This window comes from Lissotriton helveticus, chromosome 12, assembly GCF_964261635.1.
Source record: "Lissotriton helveticus chromosome 12, aLisHel1.1, whole genome shotgun sequence".
In the NCBI taxonomy this organism is placed as follows: Eukaryota; Metazoa; Chordata; class Amphibia; order Caudata; family Salamandridae; genus Lissotriton; species Lissotriton helveticus.
The window spans coordinates 840,994,997-841,008,246 of record NC_136073.1 but is presented as its reverse complement, the minus strand read 5'-3'; the positions used below and the strand labels follow the sequence as shown (position 1 = coordinate 841,008,246).

The following is a 13,250-nucleotide window of genomic DNA, read 5'->3' as shown; positions in this document are numbered from 1 at the left end:
AAATTAATGGACATGATGGCATTGTGCATACCCCTCATACCGCAGGCAAGAATGCATATGTGAACCGTACAGCAATGGCTCTACAACAAATGGTTACAACATACGGGGAGCTAGGACAAATTAGTGGTTCTCACTGCAGAGGTTCAACAGGAAGTAGAATGTTGGAACGAAGAGAGTGTAGGTATAGGGAGACCCTTCAACTTACCAACCACCATGATGACCATAACAAAGGACACATCCCACATGGGCTGGAGAGCGCACATTGACAACCAGAAAGTCAGAAGACTCTAGCAGGCACGGTGAAATGCACAAACCTTCTGGAACTCATAACGGTCTTACCAGCATTGTAAGCCTTCCAGGCCCATGTGAAGGGGCAAACATTGCTGATCCACACAGACAACACAACAATGTTTCACCTCAGAACATAGGGAGGAAGAAAGTTGTTCACACTATCAAAACTGACACAGGAGATATGGAAGTAAGTGCAACAGCAGAACACAACTCTATGAAGGTGGTATCAAATTCCACGTCAACTAAACCATCCAATTACCGGCTTTATTCCAAGAACCCAAAACCCAGACCAAGAGGTTGCTACACACCCTGGACAATAAGAAGAGCACTCAAGTACTACCTACAGAAGTAGATGACCACTGCATACTGAAAAACAGCAATTCTCAATAGGAAGAGGACATGGCAATGAATGGATTTGAAGAAAAAGCTCTGTATCAAACCCAGTTTATTGAAAACGTGAATATTTATGTTTTTATTACATGGCACCTTACAGACTCAGACACTAAGGGGCCTATTCACAAACTGCGTTTTTTTAGTAAGTTTAGCAGTACTACAAAATGCAATTCACTAACTGACGTTCGGATATTCCCACCTCTCCAGTCTTTGCTCTGCAGAGATGGCCACATACATCCGACTATGTTTTATTTGTCAATGTTAGAGGGATGCGAGACTGGCTGGAAAATGGGGAATACCTACTACTAAACAGGAGGGGTTTAAAGAGGAGTCAGGAGACTTAAGGGAGGGCCTAGAGGAGAAAAGCCAGTCACCCACAAAAGTAAGCCCATTCTTATTCACAGCATGTACTTCTAAAGTTATTACAACCAAAAAGAACCCAGAAAAATATTAAATATACTCCAGCTCAAACCTGGAGTAAATCCAGCTTCACACACGGCCAACCCCTAGTACTGCAACACACTCCCATAGAACATAAAGGAGTCAGAGATGTGAAATAAAACCTCACAGGAAAAAATGCTAAAATAATGTATTACTTTTGCGATAAATATATAAATTTAATGTTTTAAAAAATCAAATCAAATAAAATATATATTTTTGTTAACTTGATAAAATTTATAAACATAGTACTTTGGTATGCCTAAATAAAAATGTTTAAAACTATTTTTTAATTTAATGTATTAAAACAATGAAATATTGAATTCAAAATGAAGTTTACAGTGCTGTAGCTGTTTTGGTCTAGGTTCAAAATATATAAAGGAGTATGTTACTTACCCTGCAAGCATTTGTTCATAGTATGTAGTGCTGCAGATTCACAGTTTGTGCATACTCCAGCAATCTAGTGTTGGGCTCGGAAGTTTACTTGTTTTTTGTCAACAAAGTATTTCGAGTCATGAGCTATGACGAATTCTCTCTTACTTGGGAACACACTAAATCCATTGTTCGATTGCTTTTCGCACAGCTGATGAGTGTAGAGATGGAACAGTCGAAAAGACAGTTTGGAGACAATGCAAGAAGTTATGTACAAAGAGTTTAAATATGTAAATAAACAAGTGGACATCTGCAGTAACCAATGCCTTCCTGGGAGGTGGGTAGACAGGTCTGAATCTACACACTACGAATAGATGCATAAGGGTAAGTAACTTATTCCATTCATAGTATGTGCTTGTAGATATACAAGCTCTGCATAGGCGGTGAAGCAGTACTCCCTTAGGCGGTGGTTAGCCTGTGAATGTTGCAGATGACTGAAACAAAGTTCTCAAAAGAGTCTGGCCAACTCCAGATTGTTGGCCTGCTAAGACATCCACACAGTAATGCTTTGTATATGTCACCAGGCTCTTGCTGTTCTCCATCAAACTCAGAGGGGTAGCTCGCCTCCGAGCTGGACTGGACCAGCTTGGCCTCTAAGGGGCCAGCTTGCTCCTCTGCTTCAACACCGGGCTCCAGAAGATGGCAGGGATATCACCGGACTCCAGAAGGTGGCAGGGATATCACCGGACTCCAGATGGTGGCAGGGATATCACCGGACTCCTGCCTCTGCATTCATCAATGGGCCCCAGTACCAAAGCACTGCCTTCGCCTGAAAGATGTGGAAAGCCTCACACGAGGTGTCGTTATGCTCGGAGGGGGATGGGGGGATAGAGGCAGAGATTCAAGACGTGATGGTCAGTCCAGGGAACTTAGAATGACACTAGGAGCTGTATTGGAAGGGCATCCTTGTCGTGATTCCCCTTTGTCTCAAGATTCACATTGACGGGAATGAGTGTACCAGGATGGGCCCGAGTCCCCGGGGTAAGGTGTTGAGAGAGGATAGTCTTCAGTGGTGAGGGAGTGGAAAAAGACAGGATTGAGGATCAGTCCTCGAGTGTTTTTGTAGAGCTGGAAGTTAAGCAATTAAATGGGCCTGGCAGTAAAGCACGGTTAAACGCAGACCACAGAGCCAGATCGGTACATGTCCAAACCCAAAGCAGAATAGCTTGAATATGTGCTTTCTCAATTGTAAGAGCTTATAGCTTACTAAAGAAACCTTGCCAGATAAATATAGGATAAGTAACTACTGCAAAGACTCAGAAGGAAGGCCCATAAGTATTGTGAGTACAACCTTTAAGTGCTAGTTGGGTTGGGCAGGAGTTTTCAGACGGATAACTTTTTAACCCTTCCATGTAAGCTTTAATGACTAGTACTGTAAAAATGGAGGAATGTTGCCTGTTTCGAAGGCACGTTGCAACTGTAGTGAGATGTGGGGATATGAAGTGTATACTAGGCCTGCGTTATCAAGGTGAAGTAGGTAAAACAAATTGTCCGGAACGAGAAGCTGTAGAGAGGGTCTATCAGTTTAGAAGAACAGTTGTGCATAAACCTTTTCCACTTGGCTGTGGTGCAAGCCAGAATACTGGATCTCTCAGGTTCTTGAAGAATCATCATACATTCTTGTGGGAGGTTAAGGTATCTGAACTCCAGGTACTAAGGTGAAAATTGTTACACCGAGTTTCTTGTGAGTGCTATGGCTGTCATGCTCATGTTGAATCACACCTATTTACTGCAATTTTCTCTCCAAACTATCATGTCTGCCCAATCAAGCTATTAGCTCTCTTGAAATCATCAGTTACTTGATGAGATTCTTCCAGGCAAAACCTCCCTACTGCATTTGTGGGAACTGTAAAATGTTAACAGCCGTGGCATGATGAGATGCTGTTGTATGCATCAGCAAATATATTTCCACCCACACCCTAATAAGTAGTCGTTACTACTTCTCCATTGAAATAAATGTACTCCCTGGATTCAAAACATTTCTTAGAAACTCTGATATATCACACACTTCAGGTAATAGAGCCACACAGACCTTATCAATTCCTCAGCAAGAACCGGCACATGGTCTATAGCTTCCACACAGGTTTTTCCACTGTAAAAAGAACCCCAGCCAAAAATCATAAGTGGGTATGGTCAAAATCTGTTAGCTCTGAAGCATTTTGGGAAAACATGCTACAATCAATCTACTCCATCTCTGCCTACTTAACCATTTTACAGCCTGCCATCTTCCACAGCTTTATTCAACTGATTAACGAGAAAAGTTAACTTGGCTCCCAACCCCCCGTAACAGGGAGGATATACAGAAACATTCACTTTGAAAAATTCCAGGATCACACTTTTTAAAATGTTTTGTACTGGACAGAAGGTAGTTCCAGCTAAAGAAATACATGACTTCTACTATGGAGCCAAACTACTCAGAAATACTTCCACCGAGCCCTCAATGAAAACAAAGATGTTTCCCTTCATCCTTCTTAAGAAATGTGGGTAACAACGCATACACTAACTCCACTAACAAGCATGACATTGGGTCCAATTGTGAATAACTATCTAGATATATGCTACTACGCCTTAAAAAGTTATGGCCAGCACACTCAGACCATGCTATGCAAATATTGATCCAGAATGTCCTCCTTTCATGCCAGCATTTTGCCAACACAGTGGGTAATCCAGTAATAAATGACAAGAATTCACCTGATCCAAAAAAAAAGGATATCCAATATTAACATTTTTTACCCTGCAAAATATTGATCTTAAAGGTTTGAACCGGCCCCCTGTCAATAACAGGATCCATTTTAAAGTGGTAAATTCTTTTGGTTGCACTACCAAACAGTAAATTGTTTTTTTTTTTAAAGGGCCGAGGAACACACAAGCTCCATTCACTTGACCATGGGCGGTTTCTTTGCTCATACATACATGTTGGAATCAACCCCTGTCAGCCTGCGGAACTTACTGAAATTGCTTGCTTCCAAAACCGTTATGAACATCTCAATCAACAAAATAATTCCAGCTCAGCAACATCATCGGCCCTGTAACACCTTTTATCCTTTTTGATCTTCTCCTACATAAAATATATGTGGAAATTATCTTATTGGAATCCAGAGTCCCACATGAGATAGAGGGAACACAGTTTGAGCGCTAGGGGCATGTAGTGAGAGACAGAGTCCATTCGAATGTTTAAAAATTGCTGCACTTCAGGAATAGATTGGAGACCTAGGTATGACGCTCTTCAAAATAAAGACTTTTTTTAAAATTCACCTTAACACTCCAGTTTCCCCAATAAACTAGTCGATGGTAAAAAAAAAAGGCACAGAACTGTGGTCAGTCAGTCATTCATTCATTCATACAAGAAATAATGCTTTGATGGGTTTTCACCATAAAGCTCAATACAAACAATGGTCTGTTACATCAACAATCAGAAGAAAACAAGGGAGAATGCAACCAAAGTGCTTGCCATTACATCGGCCATTTGAAGGGAGTTGATTTGTAACAGTCTCTCGCTTGAATCCCACCAAACGTCCAGCTATGACAGTATAATCTTAGGTGGATTTGTGAAGAAGTATCATATTTTCAAGAGTTCTTTCAGTGAAATGGATCGCCACGGTACGCTCCTTATATTCCTCTCTGCATGCAGAGGAATCAGTTTTTTTCTCAAGTCTTTCAAGGCCTTAAATGACACCAGGGCGGCAGGGAAAACCGCATGAATCGAGTACTTCAGTACTCTTAAGCAGCTCCATCTACATTCAAGAATTTTTAGAAGGCAATTCTGCTTCATACATATGTGTGTGCAAGTATTTAGAGATATATAAAATTCTATCCACAGGCAACCCACAACGGATAATCTGGAAGCTGCTAGAATGTGGCCATAAACAGCAGCACAGGGTTTCTCATCTGTAAGGAGATCTTTGGCTTGGATAGCACCGTGAGCACAGTACACCTTAGCCAACACCCATTGTTCAGAATGGAGAGGGGCATCCTGACAAACAGTCAGTTGAGGTTTGCAGGTGAACCATCACCCATTATGTGTAGAAAATCATCTCTGGGATCTGTCCATCCTCCACGGAAGTGCCATTGTTGTTCCCAGCCGCATAGCAGAATGTGAAGCAGGTTTTGGCACCTGTAGTAGGAGATTCGTGGATGACTTTGCGCAGGCCTTTTGTTCCATAGTGAGAGTCTGGGCCCTAAAAATAAAGCAAAATACATTAGTGGCAGCATTTAAGATAAGCACACATGGTTAAAAAAAAGTCAATACATAAATATCAACGGCTGTCAGCCGTTCCATAGGAGAAGCGTATTTTGTGTTGCTAATAACTTTGGGACTACTTGACAAATCTTTCAAAAAAAGTCCTACTTTATGACTAGTTTGTGCAAGGAAAGTTTCAGGGTGATCCAAACAAGGGCTGAGATAAATAAGGGGGGGTGGGGTCCCAAAACCGCCATGCATTTTCCCTAGACTTTTAGACAAGGCTACAGAAACCACTGCTGAAGGGAATTACACCACATTTGGTAGGACACTAGATCCTGGTCCACAAAATGTGCTTTTTGTGATGTAGTGTAAATTCATTCTCTAGTTTTGTGAGAAATGAAGGGTACAAAATAATTGTATATCTGACAGTTCTGTTCGAGAGAGACATTCGCGGGAGCACCAATTTAAAAATAGAGTGCTCCGATTGGCCCAGGAAGCCTTAGTTTCCATGGGCCATCTCACTCCTGAGGGAATCAGGCTGCCACGGGAGCCAGCGCTCTAATTGGCTGGCAACATCAGAAAAATGTTGCAACGAGCCAGTGCAGGACATGTCCCCTATACTGAAGTAAAAAAAAAATAATATAAAGGAGCAGGTTACCATAGGACCCACTGGGGGCAGGGGGAAGCGGGCACCAGTTATAGTTTCTTGATATAACTATAACTGCTGAATTTCTGTGTTTTTGTGTGTGTAAAATCTGAACTTATCTATAACGTCCCTGTAACTTTGGCTTTTATATTGAAGAATATATTTATATACACTCCCTGTGAGTGTGTGTATTATATATATATATATATATATATATATATATATATATATATATATATATATATATATATATATATATATCCAAACAACAAGGGTTGCCCAATGTAGAGAAGCCTCACAGGTAGGTTAAAGTAGTGCTTTATTCGGAGCAAGTTTGCAAGCACTGGGCAGGAGTCTTCACCTAAAACTTAAGATGCCTGACGCGTTTCGTGCGCTGGGCGCACTTCTTCAGAGGCAAAAGTGATTCGCTGTTGCTGGTCATCATACCTTTTAAACTGCTCCGTCAGGCTGAATGAGCGTTGACGCCCCTCAAGCATTCTGGTAGCAGTAGTTCACAATTGTCTGCTCCAGTGAGTTCATTTGCAGCAGTGAAATGGATCCAAAAATTAAAGCCACAGTGGGTTGGGAAGGCTTCCAATCACAGCGTCCTGCACCGTATTACTTCTCCGCACAACCTTCCTCCCTTCAAGTGCTGCCTCCCTGGAAACAGCACGGGTCCACGTAGTAATGGCAGGGCTTCTCCCCGACCCGGGCTGGCCGGTCAAATCCAAACAACAAGGGTTGCCCAATGTAGAGAAGCCTCACAGGTAGGTTAAACTAGTGCTTTATTCGGAGCAAGTTTGCAAGCACTGGGCAGGAGTCTTCACCTAAAACTTAAGATGCCTGACGCGTTTCGTGCGCTGGGCGCACTTCTTCAGAGGCAAAAGTGATTTGCTGTTGCTGGTCATCATACCTTTTAAACTGCTCCGTCAGGCTGAACGAGCGTTGACGCCCCTCAAGCGAAGGCAACCGCCGAAACGCGTTGACCGTCCTTGTTTGCACGAAATGGTGTGGTGAAAAAATAAAAATTATTCCTACCTGAAGAATCACGTATTGGATCTTGTTTGTGCTGTGCTTGGACTGCCTGGCTGCACACTGGAGCATACATACATATCTTGCAGGTAGGCAAATCTTCGTATTTATGTGCAGGACTGGAAGGTTGTGATGCAGGTTTGAATGTGCAGCGCAGAGGCTGTGAGACAAATTTGGCACACCTAATACCAGCAAGCTCTGGGTGAGCCAACGCCCACTAGGGCAGGTGTGAAAGCTTTAAATAAGGCTGGTGCTCCATGCAGTGTTTCAAATGAAGTCTCTGAAGAAATACTCGAAGAGCATGAAATGCGTCAGGCAGACAGATGCGCTTGAATATTGTTTCCCCTCCACTGCGCTGTTATCCTGCACAATAAATACGAAGATTTACCTACCTGCTAGTTGGCTCTTCTAAATGGGGTACTTTTGAATGTGGATTTGTTAACGGCCGATCCCGGTCGTGGAAAAGCCCTGCCACATAGAAGTGGACCGCGCTGCAGGTATTTGGCGAGCAGCATGAAGGGCAGGAAGGTCGTGACACAGGTTTGAATGTGAAGAGCAGAGGCGGTGTGAGAATTTCCAGACCAACTGGGGTTTTTATTTTTGGTTTTTTTTTAACACTGACACTGCTTAGGAGCAGCTCACTGCTTCAATATTTTGGCACTACTAATACCAGCAGGCTCTGGGTGAGCCAACGCCCACTGGGGCAGGTGTGAATGATTTAAATGAGGACGGTGCTCCATGCAGTGTTTAAAATGAAGCCTCTGAAGAAATGCTCGAGGAGCATGAAACGCGTCAGGCAGACAGATTCATTTGGACATTGTTTTCCCTCCACTGCGCTGTTACCCTGCACAATAAATATGAAGATTTATCTACCTGCAAGTGGGCTCTTCTAAATGGGGTACTTTTGAATATATATATATATATATATATTCCATTTGAAAGCAACAGAACTTGGAGGCCCTCGCACAGCTCGTTGTTTCCTTTATTCAGCAAGGCAGCATTCAACAACAGAATGGTGGGTACAGCAATTACTTCTGCCAAAAAGTCCCGACGCGTTTCAGGCTCCTCTTGTATTTTTTCATGGGGATGGCTGTGAGGAAAAGCAGCTCGCAGGTGTTATAAATAATGCAGCAATGGTTTGTCCCGCCCAGTGGGCATGTGCAGGCAATGCACCATGGTTGTTGGAATCTTTGCAAACGTGAACCTATAGTAGGGTGCTGCTGGGCCAAAGAAACTATGTACAACAGGACCTTTTGAAAGGGGATCAACAGCCTTTCCTTTGCTGTGCACCATGACACAAATTTGTTCCAACTACAGGCGTATACAGTTTTAGTGTAGGGATGCCTGACTGCCCAGATGACATCACAGACTTCAGGTAGAAGGTCGAAAGCTGCCAACTGCTGCAGCTCAAACTCCAAGCAAGGAGGTGGAGGCTTGACAAGTTCAGATGAAGAACCCTCCCCTGCTGCTGCAATAGAAGATCCTCCCAAAGGGGCGGTTTGAGCAGAGGATCGATGACCATGCTCAGAAGGTCAGACTACCAGACTCTTCTTGCCCAATCCGGAGCAACAAGAATAACTTGAGCTTGGTCGTGGTTGATCTTCCTGAGCACTCTGGGCAGAAGTGGTATAGGCAGAAAGGTGTCAAGCTGGTCGAAACTCCACTTGCAACAAAAAGCCTTGCCGGGCGAGCGCCACTTTAGAAACCCCAACACGCAATACTGCTGACATTGTGTGAGCTCTTCGGAGGCAAACAGATCAAACCAAGGTTCTCCGTTCCGCTGAAAGAGACCTTGTGCCAACTCCAGATTGAGACGCCATTCGTGATCACCTAGGCACTGATGGCAGAGTTTGTCCGATCCAGCGTTCAGAGAGCCTACCACATGGTGAACCACCAGGGGTATGCCCAGATGTTCCAGCCATGTCCTGAGGCGGAGAGCCTCCTGACAAAGGGTCCACCACCCTACCCTGCCCCGTTTGTTGCATTACCACTTGGCAGTGGTGTTGTCCATGAACACCTGCACCACTTTCCCTTTGAAAGAGAGAAGGAATGCCTTCAGTGCCTGCCTGATTGCCTGGAATTCCAAAAGGTTGATATGGAGACCTCTGATCTCCACCTCTCCCAGGTGGTCGCCCCAACTCAGGAGTGACGCAACTGTCACCACAGTCAGATCTGGTTGGGGAAGTAAGAGGTATCTGCCTCGTTAGCCACCACTGCAGTTGGTGCATAGTTCACTCCGAGAACTGGACAGAGTTGGAAAGATTCTCTGTTGCTGCACCCACTGAAACCTCAGATCCCACATATGCCAACTGGCATGATCCACCAGCAGTAGGTTATGAGGTCCAGCAGCCTCAGTCATTCTCACCGAAATCCGGGATAGAGGCTGAAACATTGATATCATAGCCTGAATATACCGGACTCGCTGCTTGGGAGGATAGGCCCCAAAATGCACTGTGTCCAAAATGACTCATGAAAGGGAGCATCTGAGAGGGAGTCAGGTGTGACTTCGGCACGTTGAACCCCAGCGAATGCAGGAGGTCCACCATAGCCTGGAAGTGGGATACGACAGCCTGGGGCGAGCCACCTTCAACAGCCAGTTGTTGATATATGGAAAGACTGGTACCCCTGATCTGCGCAGATGAGATGCAACCGCCATCACTATTGTGAACACGCAAGCGGCACTGGTAAGGCCAAATGGAAGCACGGTGAACTTAAAGTGATGACCCACCATGAACCATAAGTAACATCTGTGGGCAGGCAGGATGGGGATATGGAAATAAGTGCCCTGCAAATCCAACGCTACCATCCAGTCTCCTGGGTCGAGGGAAGAAAGGACCCAAGCCAAAGTGAGCATTTTGATCTTCTCCCTCCGAAGGAAGAAGTTGAGGCTCCGGAGGTCTAAGATAGGACGCAGGCCTTTGTCTTTTTAGGGCACCATAAAGTAGCATGAATAACAAACACGTCCTATGGCTGGCACAGGAAACCTCTCTAGGGTCCCTCTTTCCAAGAGAGCCGTAACTTCCTTGCAGAGAAGCATCAAATGATCCTCCGACATACGGTCGTAAGAGGTGCATGGAGGGAGGGGTAGTCTCGAAGGGGAGGGAGGGGTAGTCTCGAAGGGGAGGGAGTACCCCCTTTTGACTATCTGCAGAACCCACATGTCTGACGTGATGGACTGCCAGCGTAGGAGGTAATGGCGAATCTTGCCTCAGACTGGCCGATGATGGGCCTAAAACATTGGACTAGGAGGGTTTGGAGACAGAGGGGAAAAGGGTGGACAGGCCCACCTGCTGGATCCCTGACCTACAAGGACGCTGGGTTCCACATCCGTGGCCACGCAGAGGCTGGACAGCTTGCATGACACTGTGGCTTGGCTGGACCGGCCGTGGCTAGTGGACACTTTCAGAGGGACGAAAGGCAGACAGAGGTGGGTGGTAGCAATAGCTTGAGATTCCTGGAGGGGCTCCAGCACCGAGTCTGCCTTATCGCCGACAAGGCGAGTGCCATCAAAGGGCATGTCAATCAAGGTAGATTGGACAACCCCTGTAAAGCCAGAAGTCCTCAACAAGAAGTAGGGTCTTAACACTACTGACAAGGCATCAGTCCACAATGAATGGTGAATTTTGATGCTTCTCTCCCATCCGCAACTGCCTCGGAGAGAACGGCCCGGGCCTCCTCCGGGCACTGAGGCAGCACCTGTGCAAACGTATCCCAGAGGGGAGTATTGGCCCAAGAGGCAAGTAATATTCACCGACCACAATGCCAAGCTAGAGGCAGAAAACATCCTCCTCCCAAGACAGTCCAACTTCTTGGATTCCCTATCGGGGTGCAGAAGGGAATCCACCTTTAGAAGATGAGGCTTGGACAATCAAGCTCTCAGGGAAATGATGTTGCACAAGGAACGCTGCGACGCCCAGGGGCAGGGCGATGGCGGCGGACTATTGCCCTGTCCACAGGAGCCCTGTGCTGGACTTGGACCAAGTGCCCAGAAGGAAATCAGTGAAGGCATCATTAAAGGGCAAAGGTAGAAGCCGCAGGCTAAATCACATCTGTCAGGAGGTTAGATCTGACTGCCAGCTGAAGGGAACTCAAGGCCAAGGATCTCGGCTGCCATGCTCACTACCACTGCATAGTAAGCTCCATCCTCTGAAGCCACGGAAGGTGGAGAAAGCAAGCCAGTGTCAGGAGAAGTGTCTAACCCATTGGCCTCACCAAGGTCCAGCTGCCAGTCCATGGGGTCTTCAAGCTGGTCAGTTAAAGGGTCCAGCTGCCCCTCCCAGTCCTCTTCAACACAAGCACAAAATCAATACCAGAGATGAACACAGGGACAAAAGACCCTTCCAGCGTCAGAACTGACATCAGTCGAACACTGTGTCCACGTCGAGGACGAGGACAGGGTCGAGGCTGATCTGGGGCATGGTCGGCACCCGGAGCGTCGCCACCGGGATCTAAATCAGGGAAGGTTGAGCTGGATTGACAGACCTCTGTCCGGATCTGAGAACATATCCATGGGAGCCCTCTGAAGCCGTGGCCAAACCCGTCAGCACTAAAGTCCCCAACCAACTCCACGAGGCCCAAAGGCCACCAGCTGAGCAGGGCTGCTCAAAAGAGGAGGTGCAGGGCCTCATAGAAACTTTCGTACTTGGGCAGGAGACGCTCCGGCTCCCGGAAAAGTGGGGAGGGTCGAAGATGTCTTGGAAAGCAGCTCAGAGGACAGAGGCCTACAGCGACGATGCTCTGTGTCCTATGTCGAGTCAGCTGACAGAATGGGTGAAGTCGAAGCACACCTATGCTTCTTCGACTTCTTGTACTTAGCTGAGCGCTTTGAGCATTTTGAATAGGATGAGGAGTGCGGGTTCTGTAACTGTTCTCAGGACCTTCCCGTCGATCGAGAACAGGAGCGTTGCAGAGTTGAGCAACAGGCCTCCAACAGCTTTCAGGACTGCTCCCGCAAAGACTAGTGCTTCATGGCCCGGCACTCTGAGCACAACTTCACCCAGAGGCATACGAGGTGCGGATCCGTCACGGACATTATCCGATGACAGGATCCGCAGGGCTTGAATCCAGTCCTATACTGGGACATCTAGACCACACCAGGAGTCCAAGACTCAGAAAAACTCTCAACAAAATATTAGCCAAAAAACGGCTAAGAGTAGCTGTCTCTGGATCTGCGCTTAGGCTGGCATGGAAAAAGAAACAATTGACGTCAGCACGCCCAGGCTGCGCCTATATAGGTCCTGCGCCGTCATTTCCGGCACGCACGACCCCAACGATGGACGCCGGGCTGACCGAAACAATCTACCTACATGCAGGGGTACTACTGATGAAAAATCTCTAGTTCCAGACAAACGCAAGGAGGAAATTAGAAAGGTAAAGAATATACAACTAGAGTCTTTATTAGATAGCACTAATACTGTTGCTTTGTACCTAAAGTAGGCCGATAAAAATTACACACAGACATCCCTCGATCAGGTCACTGTTTGAGAGTCCAGAATTAATCTTCTCACAAAGAGTCACAAGTCTCAAATATCACATGGAGCAGGCGTGAAGATTGCACAGGCAAGTCAGTTGTGTGTTAAAGTGCAGGTGCTACAGTGCAAACAATGTCAGAGTGAGGCTTGAATGATGACACTAGTGGCACTGATTCAGAAACCAGAGTTTATCTTCTCATAATTACCCACACCGCCCAAGCAGAACATGAAACAAGCAGGAAAAATGAGGGAGAGTCAATTCTGTAACAAAGTGCTTCAGTGTAGCAACAGAATGGAGTTTAACTAATGGCATTAGCTACTTTTAGCGTGGGGCTTTAGTCTTTGATATCATTTTGCACTTTAT

General features: G+C 45.8%; 1 protein-coding gene across 1 annotated transcript in view; it reads right to left on the bottom strand.

The window, feature by feature from the left end:
- Positions 1-4,867: 4,867 nt before the first annotated feature.
- BTBD2 (BTB domain containing 2) overlaps positions 4,868-13,250 on the bottom strand; it is a 161,015-nt gene continuing 152,632 nt past the window's right edge. Inside the window, exon 9 of the mRNA XM_078671430.1 lies at positions 4,868-5,732. Coding sequence (XP_078527556.1) covers positions 5,571-5,732 — 162 coding nt within the window. The 3' untranslated portion in view covers positions 4,868-5,570. The remainder of the gene's footprint in view (positions 5,733-13,250) is intronic.